Raw genomic sequence first — 24,845 nt, 5'->3', positions numbered from 1 at the left:
TTCCTCTGTCCCTAGATTTAATGTGGCTAATCATCTAGGAGTGGAGGAAACAGAATGCCAGACAGCCCATATGTGCTTCCCTAAGACAGACCTGAATCTCGGAACGCCATGCCCACCCTGGCCCCTTGTGCTAGGCATTAGTTTTTAAGAAGAAGGAAGACACATAGGCAGACATTGCTGGCCTCTACAGAGCTGGATGGACAGGCAGACAAATTGCAGTGTTAAAATCCGTATTTCTGTTAGTCTTCCACAAATCCACCAGAAGAGTGAATGTTTATGAACAAAAACATACATGTTACTTTGGACAGAGAAAACATTTGGTGTAGCTTAAAGGCATTGATAATTTGTCCATCGCTTTATTCTAATTCAACCAAGAAACACCTCTTCCCTTAAGGGCACCCCCCTGGGTCCACAATTCTAATCATAAATATAACTTTCTATAAAAGTCAGTGTGAACCACTGATCCATTCTCAGAGGGAAAAAAATCTGCCAGGTTAAATAAAATACATATAACATGGAGTTCCTGTCGTGACGCAGTGGTTAACGAATCTGACTAGGAACCATGAGGTTGCGGGTTCGGTCCCTGGCCTTGCTCAGTGGGTTAACGATCCGGCGTGGCCGTGAGCTGTGGTGTAGGTTGCAGACGCGGCTCGGATCCCACGTTGCTGTGGCTCTGGCGTAGGCCGGTGGCTACAGCTCCGATTCAACCCCTAGCCTGGGAATCTCCATATGCCGTGGGAGCAGCCCAAGAAATAGCAAAAAGACCAAAAAAAAAAAAACAAAAGAAAAAAAGAAAAAAGAAAAGAAAAAAAAATACATATAACATGGAGTTCCCATTGTGGCTCAGCACATTAAGGATCTGGCATTGCTGCAAGGGGCAGTGCAGGCCAGCAGCTGCAGCTCCAATTTGACCCCTAGCCTGGGAACTTCCATATACCTTGGGTGCAGCCCTAAAAAGACAAAAAAACAAAAAGCAAAAAACCCATATGATAATAGCACTAAACAATTCCAATTAGTCACTTTTTTCTTCCCTCTGATCCTTGCAATCAGTTATTAGCCACAGTGTTGTTTCTTAAAATGAGAGAATATTTACGTAATCTGGAGTTCCCGTCATGGCGCAGCAGAAACGAATCCGACCAGGAACTATGAGATTGTGGGTTTGATCCCTGGCCTTGCTCAGTGGGTTCAGGATGCGGTGTTGCCATAAGCTGTGGTGTAGGTGGCAGACACGGCTGGGATCTGGCATTGCTGTGGCTGTGGTGTAGGCCAGTGGCTACAGCTCTGATTGAACCCCGAGCCTGGGAACCTCCATATGCAGTGGATGCAGTCCTAAAAAGACCAAAAAAAAAAAAAAAAAGAAGGAAAGAATACTTACGTAATCAACAGAAGTAGCATTGTATTACAGATTAATGATGTTAACTTTAAGATCTCCATTCTAAAGATGTATTCCTAGCCTTTTAGTCAAAGCAGAGAGAAAGGTTAGCTCTGTCACTTTGAAAGCAATTCCCTGAAGGAAGAACCAAGGGCTGATCCATCTATGCTTCAGTTCAAATTGGTAGTGAGTCCTAAGACTTGGTCAGCTGACAGAGCTGCCCAAACTGGAGGGGGCTTCAAGGCCACCCCTCCCCTACTGGGAAGGATCCCATGGCTATGAACACAAGTCTACTGACACAGAGCTCTACTTTATGCAAGACTTTTTTCTAAACCATCTTACGCAAATTTAATTTCTGTACATTAAGAAACTATATAAACTGTGAAAATGATTTAGTTTCTAAATATAGTCCCCATGTAGTTGAATCCTTTTGTAAAACAAAGACCCCTTTTTGTGACCTAAGCATGTATTACAGATTTGCTTATTTATCCTAGAACGTATGTGAAGGACTTCAGTGGAATATTCCTGCACCTGTAGAGAACAATTCCCTCCATTAGAAAATAAAACCTGTGCTCTGCTACAGCACCAAGGAGACGAGCCTAATATTAAAAATACAAATGTTGAAATGTGTACTTTGGAAGTATTTTAATTGCTCGCAAGAATCATTATTTTGTGCTTTGGTCTGAAGTGACTGATTGAGGCAACTCTATTCTCTAACCATTTAAAAACACTCAGGCCTGGTCACAATTCCTCTGGGGTCAGGAGTCGGTACACATGGAGGTTGAAACTAGTTAAATAAAATGAAAGGCAGCATGGTTTGGCACCTCCAAAGAAAGCAAACAAAGGCATGTAACCGTACAATGGACACGGGCTGGCCTGGGTCGGCCAAGCCTCAGATTCCATCAACCATTTCTGGGAGGGTGGAGAGCGTGGCGTGTTGTTCTCAACCACATCAGCGGTGATCCTGTCTCGCCTCATGGGCTCTCCACCGAGCAGCGCTGGAGAAAAACCCCCAATGACACGGAGCCTTCATTTTCAACTCTTATTTCATCCCCTTCATCTACTAGAAAGTGGGTAGATATGCATTTCCGTGGAGCCTCTTCAGGGAAGCCTGAGAAGCAGCCCCATACATGACTCCTCCAGAACAGCTCACTCTGTAAGAAACAAGCTAACACCTGGCACACCTGGGGAATGAGAGATTTCTAATTCTCGGATTAACACAGTTATCACATACACAATAAACAAATTCAAATTTTTCAAAGTACTAGCTGAAAAAAAAAATCACTAAGTACTAAAATAATGCAACTTGGAGGTCCCTAGTGGTTCAGTGGGTTATGGATCCCGTGCTGTCACTACTCTGGTGATGGTTTGATTCCTGGCCCAGGAACTGCCACATTGTTGGGGGGCAGCCAAAAAGTAAATAAGGAAATAAAAATAAAATAATGCAACTTAGAAATTCTGTGACTCGTAATGTCTAAATCTTATAGTCCTCACAATAATGTTATCTCGTTCAATTCAAATGGCAAAATCCAGAAGTGCTGTTGGCTAAAGACTTCTCAGATGTAGAGGGATATTTTTTACTCTTTCAGTGATCTTTTTAGTTGGCAATACAATCACTATGGCCAGAAACTCTTCCTCTCCTCCCTCTCCCCACACCCTGCCACACACAGAAAGCCAGGCAGTCAGGATGCTTAATAAGTGCCCTCAAAGATGGTTCTGAAAAGTACAATCAGAACAACCAATCCAAAGGAATACAGCCAGAATCCACCACTTGGCTGAAGAAAGGTGACAAGTGCTGTAAGCGGTGAGGGAGGTTTAGAGGCCGCCTGACTGGCCCTCCAGTAACCTCAGGATGTGAAGACACAGCCAAGTGAACAGCACCGAGACATCCTGGGAGAGGACGGAGGAGGCCTCTGCTTCCATCAGCAAGGAAGAGGAGGTTATTAAAGAGATTACATTTGCTCCTGTTCACCTGAAAATCAAAGATCTCTTGAGTCTGCATTTAGGGGCTGGATGTCCCAAACTCCAATCTTCAATGTATCCAACTTTCTTTTGATCATTTTCACTTCAAAGACTTACTGACACCTTTTAAATAAATGCAAAGCCAGAATCCCACTCTCTTTCGCTTTGTATCCCTTTTCGAGGCAGCCCCGTCTGCCCGTCATTCACTAGAGGTGCCAACATGCAGACTTCCCTTGGTGACATCCATCTGTGTGTCCCTGCCCCCCCACTCTTGGCCACCATGCCTGCCACGAGCTCCGTGCCCCACTCTTAGGTAAATTCGGCAACAGCTCTCTCCAATCTGCCTGTCCCTTCTCCAACCTGCTTCCACTCTGCTGCCAGATTAAGCTCCTAACCTAAAGTTGTGATGTATCCTCTGCTCCCAAACACCCACAGAATAAAATTCAGAACTTCTGGTCAGACACGTAAGCTGATCCCAATCTACTGTCCAACCTCATTTTCCCTACTCCACCCTCCACGTCACGGGCCAATTCATCTTCTTATTGTTTTCCTAACACCCCTGTGTATTCTCATCTCCAGCCTCTGGCAATCCAGACCTCACAGTCCATTTCATGTCTCCTTCCAACCAGAGGCAAGCACAAGACACAGCTTGACTACTGCAGTATGTTCCACAAATTTTTTACCACAACCAATAAAATAATTTAAACTTTTTTTTTTTTTTTTGGTCTTTTTGCCATTTTTCTTGGGCTGCTCCCACGGCACATGGAGGTTCCCAGGCTAGGGGTCTAATTGGAGCTGTAGCCGCAGGCCTTCACCAGAGCCACAGCAACTCGGGATCAGAGCCTCGTCTGCAACCTACACCACAGCTCACGGCAACACCGGATCCTTAACCCACTGAGCAAGGCCAGGGATCGAACCCACAACCCCATGGTTCCTAGTCGGATTCATTAACCACTGTGCCACATCAGGAACTCCAATTAACCTTCCAAATATCCACATTTACTCACCACCTGAACGAAGTTCATGATGGAGTTCCCTTGAGGTGCAGTGGGTTAAGGACCTGGCCTTGTCACTGCAGTGGCTCAGATCACTGCTGTGTCTCGGGTTTGATTCCTGGCCTGGGAACTTCCACATGCCATGGACGCAGCCAAAAAAACCTCCAAAAATTAGTTTCATAATACAACCCTCCGTTACTACAGAGTTGCTCTCTAGTTTCAATTCTATTTTGGTTTTTGGGGGGGGTTTGTTTTTGTTTTTGCTTTTTAGAGCCACAAGTGTGGCATATGAAAGCTCCCAGGCTAGGGATCCACTCAAGAGCTACAGCTGCCAGCCTACGCCACAGCCACAGCTACGCTGGATCCTTTAACCCACTGAGTGAGGCCAGGGATTGAACCTGCATCCTCATGGATACTAGCCTGGAACTTAACCTGCTGAACCACAACAGGAACTCCCTTTTGTTGCACTGTTTAAACAAGTCTGCTGCATTTTTCAAAAGTATCTTCCCTGACCGGTGTATCTAAACATGGTCTTGCCAACTTAGAACGTCTATAAAATGTACAGCCGTCACACGGCGGTATTTACCACCACCCTGGTCACTGTGAATTACCTTGCGTGTGTGTTGTGACCCCTTACCTCTCTGGCGATTACATGCTGAACTGTCTGTGGATATGAACTGGGTCGCACCTCCTCTGGAATCACCTCCACATTTAGCACAGTGCCTGGCACATAATTAAACATTTACTGGCTCCTCCCTGGTTACAATGGAGAGCTGTTGATGGACAGAAGCCTTGTGTATTTTTGGCGTTCAAAAGGATTTCCTGATCCCATTCGAAGCCAAGAGTTCTGCTGGCATGCTGGGAGCCAGAACTTTCTTCCTCCTCCTCGACCACAAGGCCCCAGAGGACTCTCAGAGTGAACGGGGCAGCACAGGGCAAGGAAAACATTTCTCTGCTACAAAAGGAAGAAAGGTCCCATCATCCAAAAGCCACAGGGAGTCCTCGCTGTGCAGGGAACCTTCCACGAAAGGCATGAGGGAGGAGATTTTTCTCAGTGTCCCTCAGTGGCTCAGGTTTCCATAATGGTCTGGAAGGTCCCTGGCTCAGGGAACCGGGGGCACAGCCCCCAAGAAGCAAACTGGACCAAGTACCATCAGACCCTGGCTGAGGCTGAAGTGGCTGCGGGATGTGCCGGTGGTGACCGTCAGGGGCACAGCCTTACAAGACCAACAGCCTTATGAGACCAACAGGAGGCGACCCTCTGAGTCAAGAGGAAAAGGGAACATGAGTCTGGTCTCTGAAGAATGACTCCGAAGGGTCAAATCAGCCTGACGTGTAACCTGAGTCACTGCACAACTCACTTCTCGGGCTTTCCCTGTGAAGCTCAAGGCTCCTGACCCACACTAAGCAGCTTCCCCGTGAGCTCGCTTCCATGTGGTCACTCTGGCCAAGGGAATGTGTGTCACAGAGGAAGCCCAGGAGGTGTTCAGTCGAGCAATGGGGAAGAAAGGGCTCCCTGTTCGGAGTTCCCGTTGTGGCTCAGTAGGTTAAGAACATGACATAGTGTCTGTGAGGATGTGGGTTCAATCCCTGGCCTAGTTCGGTGAGTTAAGGACCCCGTGCTGCTGTGAGCTTCAGCATAGGGGCTCGGATCCCAAGTTGCAGTGGCTGTGAAATAGGCTGGCAGCTGAAGCATGATTCGACCACCAGCCTGGGAACTTCCATGTGCCACTGGTGAGGCCCTAAAAAAAAAAAAAAAAAAAAAAAGAAAGGACTCCCTGTTCATCAGCCCAAGGACACTGGGGACTACGGGGGTCCACACGTGGGTTCAGAGACATTTCATGAGCACCTAATGTGAGCTGGATGTGGTGCTGGGTGACGGGGACAGAGGTGACTAAAACAGAGGCCTTCTCTGGAATTAACTATTTAGTGGGACAAACTTTAACCAAATAATTAGGCAAATAACTCACTAAGTACGGTGGGTGGCCAGAGGAATGTGTGTACAGAGGCAACTCAACTTTGCAGGGAGCAGGGAAGGCTTGAGACACGGAGGTGAGGCGGAGAGGAGAGCGCCTCTGGGCTGTAGGCTTAGAGCAGCTGAGGTGAGACTCAAGAGCTCAGAGACACGCAGCTCCCTGAGGGTGGAGAGCGAGTGGCATGCGATGAAGGCACAGAGGGAGGTGACGGGGTGGGGGTGTGTCAGTCACTGCAGGGCCTGGGGAGTCAGTGTAAGGATTCAGAATTTTTCCACAGAGCACTGATGCACATTCAACTGTGGGGTGATGTAATCAAGGCTTCCTTAAAAATAGAAAATATGGCATTCCCGGCATGGTGCAGCAGAAATGCATCCAACTAGGAACCATGAGGATGCGGGTTCGATCCCTGGCCTCGCTCAATGGGTTAAGGATCTGGTGTTGCCGTGAGCTGTGGTGTAGGTCACAGATGCAGCTCAGATCCTGCGTTGCTGTGGCTCTGGTGTAGGCCGGTGGCTACAGCTCTGATTAGATCCCTAGCCTGGGAACCTCCATATGCCGCAGGTGTGGCCCTAAAAAGACAAAAAGATGGGGAAAAAAAAAAAAAACCCAAGTCTGATGGTACTTGGTCTGGTTTGCTTCCTGGGGGCTGTGCCCCCGGTTCCCTGAGCCGGGGACCTTCCAGACCGTTATGGAAACCTGAGCCGCTGAGGGACACCAAGAAAGGTGTCAAGACACCGCTGGAAGGTAGCGAGACAGAGGGTGTGAGAGAGCAGGGAGGAGGCTTCTGGGGCAGGTCAGAGAGGGAGGATGCTGCCTTGACGGAGCTGGAAGCAGAAGAGCAGAGCAGAGAGGGCAGAAGATCTGGGGCTGAGAGGTGACCATGTCGCCAAGTCTCCAGGGGCTCACCAGGCCACCACAGCAAAGAGCAGACTCATCCTTCCGGCCTGAAGGGCCCGCACCAACTGACTGCACTTCCTCTCACTTCTCATTCCTCCCCTTCAGCCCCCTAACGTCTGTGTTCATTCCTGACTTCAAATCCCTTTAGCTAAACCTCCAGGGACCCTCCCCACCTTGATCTGCCTCATCTTTCAAGGTTTTTGTTGTTGTTGTTGTTTTGTCTTTTGTCTTTTTAGGGCCACACCCTCGGCATATGGAGGCTCCCAGGCTACGGGTCTAATTGGAGCTGTAGCCACCAGCCTACGCCAGAGCCACAGCAACGCGGGATCTGAGCCGCGTCTGCAACCTACACCACAGCTCATGGCAACACTGGATCCTTAACCCACTGAGAGAGGCCAGGGATTGAATCTGCAACCTCATGGTTCCTCGTTGGATTCGTTTCCGCTGCACCACGACGGGAACTCAAGGTTTAATTAAAATTCTACCACTGCCATTAAACCTTCCCCAATTTTTGCAGGTGACAAGCAGTCATCCCTTATCACAGATCTATGCACCCTCACATGCTTCTATATTTCATCGACTTTGGATGTGCTGCCCCCAATTCACCACAGGTTTTCCAAGGCTGGGGCCCCACCCACTGAGAATCCAGCTGAACGGACAGGCCTGGACCAGGCATCTCTCCTGAGATACAGATGACAGGACTGGGGCAGGGAAAGACTGATGTCACCGCTGTCACCCGGGTGCTCCTGGGCGGCCTGTGCAAAATGTCAGGATGAGGAGCTGGGGAACCGTCTCTAGTCTGGTCTGCAGTGCATCTGTTAAACAGGCACAGACTTGGGTGTTACATCTGAGGCACTGCAGCTGGGGAGAGACACTGCTGGCTTACCACACTGGCAGGTGGCAACTGCACCAAAGATGGTCCAATTCGGACAACCTCGTGCAAACCGCGGCTGAGACACAGAGCCAGCCAACACATGGCAACTAGGGGACAACATGGCACCTATTTTTAGCGGCTCTCAGTCACTGCAGCTTTTTTAAACACAGAAGAGCCAATTCCTGAATAACTGCAGTGCTCTGACTGACTACTCATGTCAATCTCTTTTAGCAGCTACTATAGGATCTGAAATGGAATGATGGAAGAGTTCTCTTCTTGAGGCACAGGGACAGAAGGCATGGCACACAGGATAAGAGACCTGACAATGACAACAGCACCCACGGCAGATCTGAAAGCGGGAGGATCAGGTTCTGCTCTGTTTCTACCAGGAAGGATGGGGACTGGTTCCATTAAACCAGAGACACACAGTTATTGCACAGAACTGCCAACGGACTCCACATCCCGGTTAAAATGAGCAAAAATGGGTAAAGAGTCAAATACACCTGCATTCGCTCCTGGCTCTAACTGGACTAGCAAATCCAACTCAAAGAAATATGTTTGGCCTCTAGCTACAGCAGACATGAGTCTAAGACCTTGGCTATGTTCAGAGATGAAATGTTTCTCAGAGCCCTTAGCGCTGCACCTGATGCAGAACCCGATGGTGGGCACCTTCTATCATCTTTCAGAGCCAGACCTCAGCACAGACCAGAGTACACGTTTATGGGATGATCCCCCCCGTGAAATAATTTCATGCTTAAAAACTGTAATATACAGTAGGTTTTTATACGCTGCTTCTCCCCTAACATGTGAGATAAGACTCTGCCTCTGAAATCCACCAAGGGGCTGAGTGAGAACTACCACAAAAAGGACGAGCCTGCTCTGAAACTGGGCAGCCCTGATTCTCAGTCCAGCCTCCTGAGGGAATTCCAGAAGACTCAGGAACTAGAGCAGACATGGCGCTGGGCACACAGAGAGGACAGGGAGAGGTGGGGAGAGTCACGGGGAAGGGCCCTGTTATTTCCCTCATTTGTAAATGAAAGGGCTGAGGTCTGTGATTCACTTAGGGTTTACTGCTACAAGGCTAGTCCGGGCCTCATCACAGGACAGAAACAAGTGCTAGAGAATCAGCAAACTGCTATGGGTCCCTTTTGCTTTTCACCCAGAGTTACAACAAGGAGGAAAGAGAAGGAAATAATAGAACAGCATTTTTATCTGTAGGCTGATCTTTATTTCTACTACATTAATCCATTTATTTTCTCTATATTAGCACAAAACCAATTCTGTGGGTTTTCTTTTTTTCTAATGTTTATTTTTAATTTGTCACCCTTAGAAATACGAGATAAAGGCAAGCAGAATAAAGCAACATGATAAGTGATTAAAGGCCAAGAAACAAGATTCTTTTTTAGAGGGAACTCCTTTTCTGAAGGTTAACAGGCCCAAAAATGTTGCTCAGTAAGTCAATGGTGATGGAGAACTTTCCAAAGGGATCCAAGTTCTTCCTTCTTGACTAAGATGAATCTAAGGCTCCCAGTTAAACCCCTTAATCCTCTGCAGGTGAAACCATGCTATGGTTTGGTTGGGCTTGGTTACTCACTCACTAAAGTATTCATTAGGTAGAATAATCAATTTACTTTCAAAATACATGAAAATTATCTCAACTAGCTGATAATTCATATGGACCCAAGGGCTTATATCTCGCTATGAGTGGCACTAGTTTTTCTAGAGCTGTTAGCTCCTTATCAAAGTTCAGTATTTCAGCATTGTTTAATTGTAGTGGTGTTTTTATTAGATCTTAAGAGCATGTTTAAACCTACTTATAAATAGATGGAAACCTTTTCACATTAACTATTTTTCCCATTACAGCTATACTTGTGCTCTACCTGCATAAAGACAATTTGCAAACCATTTATTTCAAAATGTCCTCGTTTTTGCTCCCCATTAGAGTGTATTAACAGTAATGAAACTAATCACATATTCTAAACGAATAAAATAATTCAGAGGAACTACAAATGGTACAAACCCAGATGTAAGCAAATTTATATATCAGATACTTGCTGAAAACTGAAGTGGTGCTAGACCTTGCGGGGAACACAAGGGTGTACAAGACATAGTCCTCAGCTTGAAAAAAAAAGAACCCAGTAGGGGAGGGATGCTAACACATGAAAAACATAGGTTTAAATAGGATTTTAAGGTAATAATCAGAGAAGGGTGGTATATGACTACCAAATATTAATCATCTGGCTTAGAATACTGACTGGGCTTAAAAAGAGGGACAGCTGGTCAGGCAGGGGTCAAGGTCCCTGGCCGAGTGGGGCCACAGATGTGGTCAATCTAGGCAGACTTCCCAGCAGAACCAGGTTCTAAGCTTCAGGATCAGAAGGCTCGAGACTCTGGTCTCATTGATAATCAACTGCCAACGTGGTTTAACCGAAACCCTGTCCCTGGTGGGAGCTAGTCTACAGGACAGCCCGTCCCAGGGTAGGACTTGCTCTTCCATATGGAAGAATGAAGCCCACTATGCTCCAGGGGAGCCCCCCACATCCACCTGTTCCCCAGGGGAAGCCTTTCATGTATTTCGGCTGCGCCCGGGGCATGTGGAAGTTCCCAGGCCAGGGACTGAACCCACACCACAGCAGTGACAATGCCAGATCCTTAACCTGCTGAGCCACCAGGAAATGCCTGACAACCTTTTTATTTTTATTTTTTTGCTTTTTTAGGGTCACATGGGCAGCATTATGGAAGTTCCCAGGCTAGCGGTGGAATTAGAGCTGCAGCCAGAGCAACGTGGGATCCCAGCTGCGTCTGCAGGTGAAACCATGCTATGGTTTGGTTGGCTCACAGCAATGACGGATCTTTAACCCACTGAACTGAACCAGAGATGAAACCTGAGTCCTCATGGCTACTAGCCTAGTTAATTACCATTGAGCCATGATGGGAGCTCCCAGGAAAATGTTCATTTTTAAATGCCCATGTGACTAGGTCCCACAGGTAAGTCTGAATCTCCTCCTGCCTCAGGGGAAAGAACGCGTTAAGATGCTTCTTCTCTCAGTCCCTTGGGGAGGTTCTCCTGTTCCCCTTCTCCAAAGTCACTTTTCTCTGGGTAAGGTGGCCCAGAGAAGGTGAGTGGAATTCGGGCCACAATTCTTCACTCCATATTTAATGACCATAAAAAAACCATCTCACATATCTGATACTTTCTTCCCAAATAATCTGAGAGCAGCTGAAAGCTTTAAACTGATGGAGAGATTACTCTAAGAAACCCCCTTTTCTCTGTCTTTCAAGGTCAACAGGCATCTCTTAACTGCTGAAAGCATCACAGCAGTTTGTAGTGAAAATCGTCCCCAGTGACCCTGTCATTTCCTGCAGCACCTGTGGGATGCTGGCGTGCTCTTTCAAGGTCAGTTATCCCCCCATCCCACCCCCACCCTGGGCAAAATAAGAATAAGAAACACGTGCTGATATGTCCTTCTACCCCACATCCCTGGGACATCCTCTGAACAGCTGAACCTTGGCAAAAACAAAATAAGACAAACAAACCAACTGGCTGCCAAGAACTGCTGACCATGCCTTCCCCAGCACTCTCTTCTCTAACTTCAATGTTCTGTCTACTCTGAGGAACGGACTCACTAACCAAAAGAATTTCTACCTGGTCAGAGGCGTTTGGATGGCTGGGGAGGCTTTTAACCATCCAGAACCCTCCCTGAAGTGTTCTCAGAAATCTGGCTGCTCAGAAGCTCCCAAACAAGGCCATTTAGTCCTTGAAGCCACTTCCCAAGCTAAAAGAACTACAGGACTCTAGGGTGTGGATGCTGACACAGAGCTGTCGATGCACGTATTTGGTTCTTGGTGCTGCCCTAATGGACTTCGTTTAAGCCTGGGACACATCCCCTTTGTGAAGTGGGTGCTAGGGGATTCTGATCCAGCATCACCCCACGTGTCCTCAGGGCTGATCCAGATGCTCAGATAGAATGAGCCCTTCGTGTTCCTTAATGCCCATCTGCCCCTCCCAAAGCTGCATGTGGCTGGTAAGAACCTTCCAGGCAACAGGGAGGTGCTCCTGATAAAGGGGAGAAAGTTACTTGAGTAACTGAAGCTCAACATGAACGCATTCCTCCAGGGAGTGGCTGCCTGGCCAAGCTGTCAGGCTGGAGCCCCTACAGGGAAAGCGTCTCAAACAAGAATGAAGTGGGATCATCACTTTTCAGGGAGCCACATATTGCCTCTTGGGTGCCATTCAAGAGGACTCTGGGATACAGTCCCTCATAGTGGCTACAAGAAGCATGAGCTGAGTTCTTAAACTCAGCAACCAAGTCAGTGGATCTCTAATAACAGTTGTCACATTTATCAGAGTTAAACTCCCAGTGAAAGAATGTGCCCACCTACAAGAGACAGAACCTAATACTACAACTCTCCATGACAGAGTTCTCGGAGCTACATTCTGAGACAAGCTGGCTTCATTTAAGGACAGAATCACAGCACAGATGAAACACGTGGCAGCAGATAACCTGAAAGAGATAGGAAACTCTGCTTGTTGAGAACAGGAGCAAAAGCTGATGAGAGAGGACCCGGGACAGGGAAATCTTATTTAAACCTGCAGACAGTCTACCAGGTGATAACTCACCAACAACCGATTAGCCCTTCTCCCTTACAACAGAACATCTACACTGCTAACCATCAATTGCCAGTAACACCAAGCTCGCTGGACCCTCCCCACCACATAAGACCAAGAGGGTGAAAATGAGAATAACTATTACTATTTTGTTTTTCGTAAGATCAGAGTTTTAAAAGTAGCACTCTTGCCAATCACCATGGCCAAATCTGGTGGACACACTGGCTTTGTGGTAAAGGTTACTGCGAATTGCCAAACTGCGAGCCAGTGTGCGTGAAAGGGCTTTCGTACCATCTGCAAAACAGGAGAACCAAGGGAAGGACAATCAGCTCTGGAATTTGGTGAGTTGGAACCCTCACCAAATCTCACCCTCCCTTAGGGCAGATATAAAATATTTAGTCCTTCCCTCGCATTTTATAAAGCGATCGGGCTGCTTATTTAGCATGTGCAAGTTGAGACATTTTTTCGTTGTGAAAACAAAACAAAAATACCTAAGTTAAATTAGCTTTAAAACATTCCTCATAGTTCTTATAGGAATTCTTCTGCACACATTCCCTCCCTATCTCATTGGTCCCAATGTCCAGGACGGGTGATCTTATCGCTGGAGTCCACTTTAACCATGAATGTTTCATGGTGGGTCACAGTGAACACTGCTGGGCTCTTGCTGATGAGGGAGAACCCGAGACACGGTTCTCGGTGCTGCCCTAATGGGAACGGAGGGCAGGAGCTGAGGTGGACAGCATTCGGTGTGCATGGCTCACAGGTGAGTAGAAAAGCCCTGGACAGAAGCAGCTGGCTTTGAGCAACCTATACAGGCACACAGATGTAGGTGGCACTTCTGGCTCAAGGTCACATGAAGAGGCATTTGAGCCAAGTCAAAAATCACTGACCAGTGGGGAAGAACACAGTGGTATTCGAGTTATGCAGAACAGTTACGTCAATCAAAGCCATAAATAAATCATTTTTACACAGTGACCTCAAAGCTGCATCCACTGCGTGTTCTTAGAGTTGGTTGTGAAATCCTGCTTACTCCACAGGGCTCAGGGAGGCTTTCAATCCTTCTGCAAGCCTTACCTGCAAGCAGGTGGACAGAGCTGAAGCTCTTCTCCAGTTTACCCAGGAGTACAGTGAGAAAACAGTCTGAAGCCAGACAGCCAACATCTTGGGAGCTTTGATCGTAAACCACAACCTTCTGACTGCAGTCAATGTCGACCTAAAATACAAACGGGAGGCTTTAGGAAGGAAGGTGAGAAAAGGAATCCCACAAACCTCCACTGCTGAAGCAAATAACTGCTTCCTGTCTTCGTAACAATCGGAATAAAAATGAGATGTCTCATTTTCAGATAAACCAAGCTTTCAAATGGTCTAAATGCTTGTAAAGATCATGTTTAAAAAGGCAAACTTGATGCTATTTCTGTGTAAATGTGCTAAATATTCTTTGGTTTTAAATCCTTTACACTATAAAAGGGTTAAAAAAGGTACAACAAAGTAACACGCAAACGAAACATAATGATCCTTGAAATGAAGGAACATATTAAAAATAGCTTCTACATAGTTTTTCCTAAATCAGGTGCTTAGTAAAATTAAAACATGAACTCATTTTTACTCCTGAACAAAAGAAACAACCTTACCTACCACAAATATGACACTTTGACATCATAAGAACAACTTTCCTTGACGATCATCCTTAAGTTCTGTTCCCTTACCTTCCCACAAAGAAAAAGCACTTCCTACAGAATTAGTTTCTACTTTCTTTTCAAGGCACTTGGAAAGAATGATTTCCTTTTAGCACATATGTAAACAACATAAAACAATGTATTATGTATTATTAATAATACACGGACATTATATATACTATATATAATATTATATTTTTTTATCGTTACTAATAATTGAGTATAAATTATAATTTTTGTGTTTAAGAAAATTTTAACAGGCCATTGATAGGAAAAATTAGCACTTGAACACGTTAAAACAAGTTAACCTTTCTGTGTAGTTAGAAATATTCTTAAATGTAACAATACTTATGATCAGTAAATTATTTTGAGGTGTATCCTAAAGTACCAAAGTTTAAAAAAAAGCCACTCAAACTTCTTCAAATTACTTTCACCCCTTAAAAATGAAGCTTCATTTAAAATTATGCCCCATACAGTGTGTCCACTTATTTTAAAAAAGAAAAAAAAAAAAAAAAGCAAGCATGTACCTTATGTTTGGCTGAGTGCTGGATGAGCTCTGTAATTAACACTTTGTCCTGTTGCAACCTTCGCTTCATAAGCTTGGAGCAGTTGATATTAATGGCTTCCAAAATGTGGGACGTATTGTATTCCACAAATGGCCGGCTATCAATTAGCAGCACTTTTTCCGTTCCACTTTCCAGCAGAGCCACCAAGCTCTCAGTAACAATTTGAGTTCCAATCATCTCATGGGCCATGACAACAATAAGTCCTCTTTTCCCACCTCCTCCTTTAATTTGCCACGATGATGTAATGGTGGTGCGCTCAGAGGCTCAGCCACTCCATTGTACTGAAATGTATGAGGTCAGGCCGGTGGCCACTGGCAAGCAGAGAGTTAAACCCATTTTCAGCAAGAGCCCTCCAAGTGAATGTCTCTTTCTCTTGCTCGTTGATGTGCTCTTGCAAAGGCCTCCTGCCACAAAGCAGCCCCTCACATTTGATTCATAAAGAGATGACTGGAAAAACCATTCCAACAAAAGATGCTTTGGGGCGGCCAGCACATTACATCATTCTTTACCTCTGCTTCCTCGCTCCAACAGCTTTACACGGGGCTGAAAAGCCTACACGGAGAGAGAATGACAGATGGAAAACAAAACACGGGGTCAAAGAAAGAAAGAGCATCAGATTAGAGAGAGTGTATGATTCATAATATTTACTCCATTAATCTAATTCCATACTTGATGCACTGTTTCCTTTGAACAAACAAACAGAAAGGACAAATAGGTACGGCTTCAGAAAACACACTAATGATAATTCAGTTTCACCCCAAAATATACCAATTCAAAGACGATAAAACAAGACAGAGTCATGAATTACAATCACCTGGAGACCCAGAATGACTTGACTCACCATATGAAATTAAAAGAGCTATAAAAAAAAAACAACACCTGAAGTATTTTTATTCCATTCTGTTTGCTTATTTCTTGAAAAGAGCACAGAGAACAGAAGCCTAGGATCAGGTTAGCAAACCCACATTAGCAGGACAAAAAACAAAAAAACCCTTTTCTGATGGCTTGAGAATTACTTAGATGGCAGAAGTGTGTGTGCTATGAACATCCCTTTAAACTGCCCTCAGGAAGAAGAGGCAGCCATACCAATGGGATGTTCTATACATTTCAGCAGCCTTCTAAGGAAGGAGAGGGACAAAAATGACGGGTATGCTTGTCATGCCAAGTGCAGAGCTAGCTGCTGCGACTGTGACTTCCCAGCTCCCCGCCCCTCCCCGCAGGCTGTCTCACAGTGAAGACCCTGGCCCAGGTCTCCCCGCTCCTCAGTTTCAACCCTCACAGGCTCACTCTTTTTCTTGTGCTTCGTTCTTCAGAGAGAGTCACTGACTCTCGGCTTCAGAAAATCTCACACCTTAACCCAGGGCTCTGGGTCAGCAACCCAGGCATACAGAGCCCTCAATATTGAGCGTGATGCTCCCCTAACTCCTCGGAGCGACCATGACCTGGTTAACACTAGTTGGAGTTTTGTGCCCATAGCTGAGCCCTCACCCTGACTGACCTTCAGTATTCTCACGTTCCCATCTCCCCGGGCCATCGCTGCTTATAGGAAACGCTCTACTAGATGCCCACGTCTGCTGGCATTCAACTTCGAGAGGATAAACTATTTGATGGCAGATGTTTTGTGTTATACTTCTTACCTCTGTGCTTTCTCTGCACATAAGACACTTGATTTACAGTTACAAGTAGGTAAAATCCTCCTTGTTCTGAAAAGACTTAAGATACGGAATAATTCATATCTAATTAAGTGGTTTCAGATCAGGGAGGCAGACCCCTCAAATATCATTGGGACGTACTTCCGAATCTCAGAGTGACAAACCAGAACCTGAAGCCTAGAGAACTGGGTGAAGGGATGGGCAGGAGGGACAGAGAAGGGACTCTGCCCTTTACTTACTTAGGAGAAATCACATTAACCCCTCTGAACCACACTTTCCTCGTCCGTAAAAATGCAGATATAATATTGGCCTTGTTTCCTCACAAAGTTTGATTTGAGGACAAAATTGTCTAAGTTGTCTGAAGTGAGTAAGAAAGCAGCCAGTCATCCCAGAGAGAAAGGAGGGGAAATGCTGTCAAGATGCCAGTGGGGAACAGAGCTGCCTTGCAGCTGGAATCTGAAAGGCATCGCTCGGCAGATAAAGATGGAGCCGGTCCATCCTCTGAGAGTCCGGCTTCAGTCAAGCTGTGCCCTCGCTCACAGAGCCAGACACACACCTGAGAAACCACCTCATCCACCCTGACTCCTTACATTACTTGATCATTTCTTATGGTCATTATAAGACTGCATTACTCTCTGCACAGCGTAACGGCTGGCAATGAAGCACACCAGCCACCTGGGCAGAGCATTTGTTCTCGTCAAATGCCAAGCACCTACCCAGGACGTTTAAGCCCTGACCCGAGAACGGACTGCCTGGGGACACAGTCCACAGCCACGCAAGGTCCCACACTTAGACTGCCTGACCCCCTCCGCAGGCTCATACTCCTGGGTTACCCTGTTTTCCTACGAACCTGTTCCCACAGCAAAGCTGCAATGAGACAGAGTGATGCGACCTGTCCACACAGGAGCCCAAATGACACAAAAGAGGAAACTGGAGAACAGGAGCAAGTGGACTGGACAATGGCCCGAGTCTCCGGTCCGATGGGCTCCTTTCAATGGCAAAAGCCAGATGGGACAAAGCAGTTTATCTGGGTTAGCAGATCAAGGGACAGAGGGAGGGAGAAGGCAGCAAACATGCAAACGTAAGTTAGAAAGTTCCGGGCTTGGCTTCCCTTCAGCCAACTCTCAAGAGCCCAAACCACTGAAACCAAAGGCGGGCTATGGCCAACAGGTCCACCAGGAAGAAAATGATCATTGCTAGTCCTCCCCAGAGAACCAGAAATACAGAAAGACCCTTTCCCGGACCAAGAAAAGGTTGGTCAGAGTGACCCCAACATGAGAATGTAACTGCAGCACGAGAGTGAAGGTGAACTGAGGATAAAGTTACCCGTTGCAATGAGGCCAGCTGGAGCCCTCCCACGGCCCCTTCATGACGTCTGATTGTCCCTGGCCCCAGCAATCATGGGAGAGGCCGAAGCTGCCAAGGGGGCCTGGAGGGTGAGGTAACAATAGCCTTAAGCCTCGTTTACTTGCAGCTAGAGAATTCTGGGGAAGTCCTCATCCTGACTACAAGTGATTTAGAAATGTCTCGGCATTCACTGTTCCTTCTGAAAAACATCTATTCGTGGAGATTAGGGACACATCTGTGACACTTGCATCCTCAAAATCTTTTACATCAAGTAGATTTAAAAGATGACAAGAGAATATTTCATTGCTGGCAACACCAACAAGCAACGCTTACTTGAAATCTCTACCGGAAGTCAAAAGGAATAAAGATTTTTAGATGGAACACGGGCCCAAGTGCATACAGCAAAACCCAGGCCAGATTTGCTATTATCTCTTAACTTAGCCAATTTTTAAAGTTTTAATTAGTGTATTTCTATTTTTAATAGAGAGTATATTCACATGGCTCAAAAAAAGAAAACTGTATATATCCCAAATGTACTTTATCCATCCAATGTTTGTCCATTATACTTGCAATAAAGCTGTTAAAATTGCCACTATATTGGAGTTCCTGTCGTGGTGCAGTGGTTAGCGAATCCGACTAGGAACCATGAGGTTGCAGGTTTGATCCCTGGCCTTGCTCAGTGGGTTAAGGATCCGGCATTGCCGTGAGCTGTGGTGTAGGTTACAGACGCGGCTCAGATCCCACGTTGCTGTGGCTCTGGCGTAGATTAGACCCCATGCCTGGGAACCTCCATATGCCACAGGAAGTGGACCTAGAAAAGGCAAAAGACAAAAAAAAATTGCCACTATATTGAAATTTCAACAAATGCAATTTAAAAAAAATGCATTGCCCTCCCTCTGCTCAGGTCCTCCTCTGACCTCAAAATGATAACCACTCTTAATGGTTTCTTCTGATTTCTTCCAAAGATTTTTTGAAATGAGTATAGATTAAAACTTTATATATTCTTTTCCTTCTCTGTTCAGCTGGTTACACATACATGTACAGTTGCATATCCTGCTTCTTCTTTCACATAAAATACTCCAATTTGATTTTTTTCCCCCACATTTAATCAGAATGTGATACAACCTATATATCCATGAGTCTTCCATGCATGCTCCTTTGGAAATCTAATACCTGTAGAAATACTTAACCTTAAAAGAAAACTCTCTACCCTTTCCTCTAGCATCATACCTACTCAATCAGCTGTTCACCTGAGGACCAAAAAGCTGAGAAGTAATTCATGACACTGGGCTCGAAGGGTCAGGAGCTGCTTTACGTCACCCTAGTTGGGAAGTATCCTCTGGCATGATCCTGACTTAAAAGAAATTTAAGATATGACATGCATATTTCTGGAAGTATGAAATCCTCTCTTCAAGGACACCTTGATGCAATTCAGACTATTTCCACCCAAAGAGAGGGAGGCACCGTGAGCTCCCTGCATAGTGGCCACGGGGCCACTGAACGTCAAGAGGCTACCGGTGCCGTGGCTAGACAACTCCTGCGAGAGGCTGAAGGGTTTCAGCCACGTCACTCCGCTGCCGCCCATCCCTGTGGACCCCGAGGAAGGTGTTCAAGGCCTCCCTGCTGGACCTGGAGATCCTGCTTAGGGCAGGGGGCCCTGGACCACACTGATGCCCAAGACATGGGACTGGGGCAGCAAAGAGACTCTCTTCTCAAGAGGAAATGATGGGGCGTCCCAGTCCACCATTGAGGAAGGCCCCTCGGAAGACACCGGGATAACTTTTCTATGTAAATACAAGAAAGTTTTCTATTTCGGGGAAAAAAAAGTCAATAAACTAGTATTTATCATATTGAAGACTAGTAAGCTTACACAGGGCTGCTAAACAAATATTTACAAAGTATCCCAGTTCCAGAAATGAAGAATTTAAAAGACTTTATGTACCAAGGGATGGAGAGAAGGCAGAGGCAACATCCTAACAAACCTCAGAGATCAGGGGACAAAGTGGGCAGGTCTCCTAAAGAAGGCTCATGTGTGGCATAGTTTACACTGCAGGAATCAAATTACATTTCATAATTTATAACATTTAATACATAAATTGTGTAAGAAACGTCCCCCTTTATATATCATTTTTCAAGTTTTTCTGTGTAATTTATGTTTTAGCTTCTGTTCGGTTACCTATGGAAAAGTATCTGTGACTTTATAATGGAAATCAGCGGAGTTTTGGTCATTGAGATTCACTCTACACCCAACTTTGCGAGAATAGCAATGGAGGAAAGAATACCACTGGATCCGCTATGTCAGAGAACCCTAAGTCTGAGGCTATTTTGATGACAAACCTAATTAAAAGAATGATGTAAATTCTGACTATATAAAAACCAGTATTTGCTGTTAGTTAGCTGAGAGGAAAGCATTTTGTTTTGATTGCAGCCTTTACTTGTAAACTTTAAAGCTAAGGCTCAACCAGAAAATCTTTTAAAGATTAAGGTTTGGGTTGGGGTTTTTTTTTAGGGGGGGTTCTTTTTAGGGCTGCACCTTCAGCATATGGAGGTTCCCAGGCTACGGACTGAATCGGAGCTACAGCTGCTGGCCTAGGCCACAGCCACAGCAATGCCAGATCCAAGCCATTTCTGCAACCTACACCACAGCTCACAGCAATGCTGGATCCTTAACCCAGTGAGCAATGTCAGGAATCAAACCCGAATCCTCATGGATACTAGTCAGGTTCGTCACAGCTGAGCCACAATGGGAACTCCTTAAGGTTGTTTTTAAATGACTCTATTAAGCATCTCTCCTCTCTTCTCTTCTCAGATGAGGCATTGCTTTTTTTTTTTTTTTTTTTTTTCAACTTCCCAGACACAATCCTGGCTTCTAGGATCATACTGCACTGGGTCTATCCCACCAGGAAAGCGGTGAGGCCACGCACTGCTGCCCTACAGCCCTCATCAGGGCCCACGGGTGGGTGAGAGACAGGCTCAGTGAATTCTCTGCTGGTCTGAAGAGGGGGACCCAGGAGAAGGCAGGGGCTGCGTCCAGAGAGACACATTTCCATTTTACTTTTTTTGGTTGTACCTGTGGCATGTGGACGCTCCCAGGCCAGGGATCAAACCTGCACCAGAGCAGCAACCTAAGCCAATGCAGTGACAACACCAGATCCTTTACCCACTGTGCCGCAAAAGAACTCCACACACTTGCATCTTAGATGCTTTCTTTCACATGGGCATTCTCAGGAGGGGGGAAAGGAGCCCACGGCTGTGCCTGCTCGGTTCAAAAAGGAGAGGGACTGAGCCCTGTTTGGCCGGGCTTGAGCTCGAGTTCAGATTCTCAGAGAATTTATAGAAAGGACATAATCAGGTGAGAAGTTTACTATTATTAAACTACAAGCTGGTCTTAAATTTTTTTTTCCTCCCATAACAGAGGCGACAAGACACAGCCAACAGCCTTTCCGCAGAGCCTTACACACAGACGTTCAGTGAGAGAACAAATCAAAAGGGGGGATTGCAGGCCACGCCGTCTGGAAGCAAGAGCATCCTGGACTTTGGCCATCTTCATACTACTTGGATTAAAGCAACTCTGCCTCACAGGCTGCGGGTTAATCCTGATAGAAATTCTGAGGTCTGATATTTTGTAAAACATATTCAATAGAGAAACAAAAAACTCAAAAACTACCCTCCCCAAGGCCAAGACGACAATACGAGATGATTGTGTTTTTCAGTCACCTACTCACGCCCTGACCACATTTTCTTATCCCACAGCTGAGGACGCAACCTGACCAGTGGTGGTGGCAGTAACGGCACCGAGAATGCTCAAATTAGGGTCTAGACAGAACCAGGCACAGGGACAAGACTTGTCAGCAGCATAAAGTCCAACCACCCTTCAGGAACTCACAGCACTGCTGAAGGAACCCACTCTTAGCAGAGGCTCAGGTTGGTTGCATGCATCTCAAAGATCCACAAGGCTGGCAGAGGAGCCATCCTCCGAAGACTAAACATAAGGCCTTTGCTTCACACAGGCCTGCCCGGGTGGAATCCAGATCAGCCAGAAGCCTCCCCCGTGCCTCTGCTAAGGAAGAGCAGTGCGCTCTCGGTACTGGCTCCGTGGAAGCCTCCTGTGTACCGTCACCTGTTCCGTCAGCTTTCCCCTCCCTGACCCACCCTGACTCTCCCCCCTCTGCCAACTCCCACCCTCCTCTTTCCTTCTGCCTCACCAGGTAACCCTCCCACACACACTCCTGCCCCAGGGCTCCCAAATGCCCTCTGCATTGAAGGCCTCCTCCTGGCACTCTGCCTGAAAACAAAGGACTCAACCTCCTGGGGAGGTGGCCTTGAGAGACTGGGTCCCGGGGATGGAGAGGCTGGGCGAGAGAAAGTGTGGCCAGAGGCGGAGGAGAAAGCATTTTGGAAGGATACCTGCAACAGAGAGGGGCTGGAGGCAGCTGCGGGGAGATTCAGAACAGAGGTTTGATGGGGACTGTCTGGTACACCCTGGTTTTCCTAAGCATCTGTCAAGGCCTACGCAACCCGCTCGGTCAACTAACAAACAGTCATCGGGCAGCTGAGAAGGGCCAGGCACTGCTGTGGACATGCGGCAAAAATGAAGGATGCAAAAGCTCTTGTCCGCCTGGAGTTTCTATGATGAGAGACGCATAAGAAGCAGCAAGAACAGAAACAAAGCATGTTGTATGAGAAGTGCTGATCTGCGCTTTGGAGACAAAAATTAAGCAGGGAAGGAAGGCAGAGAGTGGAAGTGGGGGTTATTAAAGTTTTAGACAGAGTGTCAGAGGAGGTCTTGTTCTGATGGTTAAGGAAAGACCACGAGGGAGGTGAGTGATGGCGCGGGGATGCCCGGGGGACTGGAGTTCTCTATGTCAAGGGCTTGGGGCCAATTAATATACTGACCAAGGTGATGCCCAACTGGGCAGATGTCAGGAAAAGGTGTGGCAAGTGTTCAGACTTCCTTTAGAACTGTGGTAATATCTAGTGGAAATGCAGCTTTTTAGTACTTGAACTTTCAACCGAAGTGTTTCTACAATTACCTATATTTTAATATATACACCCGAGAATGTTTAGTATAGTTTCTTCCTCAAAACTTACAAAGGAAGGAGCTGTGGTTCCTAGATTACGCATTACTTGACAAAGGAATGAAAAGAAATACTGTAATAAGAAAGAGTACTGTTAATGCTAATTTAATACAATTCTTCCAACTCTACAATGTGTCGTACCTCCTAAGAGAAGCTTGGCTTTAGGGTATAGAACGCAGTCAAACATCAAAGACATGTAAAACGAGACGTATGCTTGAATAGATCTAAACAATCAGGAAGTCATGCAAAGGAGCTTTACGTTAAAGAAAAATACGTTCAAGACATGCTCCTTGTCAGAAGGTGTATCGAATACTTACCACGAGGCCTTTGGAAGGTAGTTAACTGTATTCAAAGGGGTGGTAATATGCATACAAATTTATAATCCATATCCATGCACCACATTTGGCCCACCCTTCCCCCAAACAGCAAAACTGCACTACATAAATTCCTTTTATGAAAGCTGTACTTTCCAGACGAAGAGCTAAATTACTAAAGATATTATGACCACAATAAACATGACCGACAACCAGAAGATGAGCTTGATCTATAAAGCAAGTCAAATCAAAACAGAGACAGTAGGTAAAGCACAACCTCCAACACCCACATACATTCAAACACATGAACATATATATTCAAAACTGTCATCATGGTTTTGCTGGGCTAAGTAAAGGTAACATTTATCATATCCTTCCTTTCCCATAACCTTGGCAACTGCAGGGAGAAAAAGGAAGAAAAGGACAGGACATTCACAGAGAGCCATGACTGGTGGCTCTCACGTCCTCCTGGCCAGCACTGTCGAGGAAAGTGTGGGTTTGTGAGGCAAGAAGAGGAACAAATTCAATCAGGGAAGCTGATGTTTACCTTCAAGGTAAAAGCTGAATTTCTACCTCAAAAAAGGACTTAAAAAGGATTATTTTAATAACAACAATGTTTGGGGGAGGTGGTGAAAAAAAATTAAATTTTAAATAACACACTTGTGACTACTACAAACATTGACTTTTTTTAAAAAAGAGGTCAGCTGGGGTGTAACTCTTTTTAATATAGGCTTTTTCTGTATACAAAGTATTTACAGCTAGCTTTTAAAAAAAAAAAAATCATCTATTCCCTAACACTCTTAAAGTTGTATTTCAATTTATAGTTTCCAAGATAAACCTACCTAAGCATCGCAAACGAAACACAGTGTGACTTTTTACTTCTCTCCCTGGAAAAGCACAAATTCTGTTAACAGCGTCTCTAAGTGGCCCCGTCACTATCCTTAGCTCCTAAACAGACAATGTGCAGGCACTACAGGACTTGAACAGATTCCAGGCGTGGCCTTCAAGCCTGGACCACACCTGCTTCCAAGGCCCTGATGCTAAAAATAGCCAGGGGGCCTCAAAAAAAAAAAAAAAAATGGGACACCAGCCAGGCCCAGGGGTGGCTGTTGGCCCCCCCGCTCAGCGCCACTGACAGTAAAAGCAGGAACTACAGAGCTCTGCAATCACAAAACCCTCCAGCACAGGCTCTTGGCTGTCCCTCTGTGCCACCCCACCTCCACCCAAGGCCTGCTTGTTTCTTTTTCCCCTGATGCCAAAACTAGCCCTAGGAACTAGGAAGTTTTAGTGCGGTTTTATGGTGTATTTTTTGTTGTTTTTTGTCTTTTCTAGGGCTCCCGTGGCATATGGAGGTTCCCAAGCTAGGGATCTAATCGGAGCTATAGCCACCAGCCTACGCCAGAGCCACAGCAACGCGGGATCCGAGCTGTGTCTGCAACCTACACGGCAACGCCATATCCTTAACCCACTAAATGAGGCCAGAGATCGAACCTGCAACCTCATGGTTCCTAGTCGGATTCATTAACC

General features: G+C 46.0%; 1 protein-coding gene across 4 annotated transcripts in view; it reads right to left on the bottom strand.

Moving 5' to 3' along the window:
* DUSP16 (dual specificity phosphatase 16) overlaps positions 1 to 24,845 on the bottom strand; it is a 92,291-nt gene that overhangs the window by 31,671 nt on the left and 35,775 nt on the right. For all 4 annotated transcript variants that reach the window (XM_047787518.1, XM_047787520.1, XM_047787519.1 and 1 more), the window contains exons 2-3: positions 14,889 to 15,479; positions 13,760 to 13,898 (exon numbers count right to left, since the gene is read on the bottom strand). In XM_047787518.1, coding sequence (XP_047643474.1) covers positions 13,760 to 13,898; positions 14,889 to 15,116 — 367 coding nt within the window. In that variant the 5' untranslated portion in view covers positions 15,117 to 15,479. The remainder of the gene's footprint in view (positions 1 to 13,759; positions 13,899 to 14,888; positions 15,480 to 24,845) is intronic.

This window comes from Phacochoerus africanus, chromosome 7 (assembly GCF_016906955.1).
Source record: "Phacochoerus africanus isolate WHEZ1 chromosome 7, ROS_Pafr_v1, whole genome shotgun sequence".
NCBI lineage: Eukaryota > Metazoa > Chordata > Mammalia > Artiodactyla > Suidae > Phacochoerus > Phacochoerus africanus.
The sequence above is the reverse complement of the archived record's forward strand: the minus strand, read 5'-3'. Positions and strand labels throughout refer to the sequence as shown.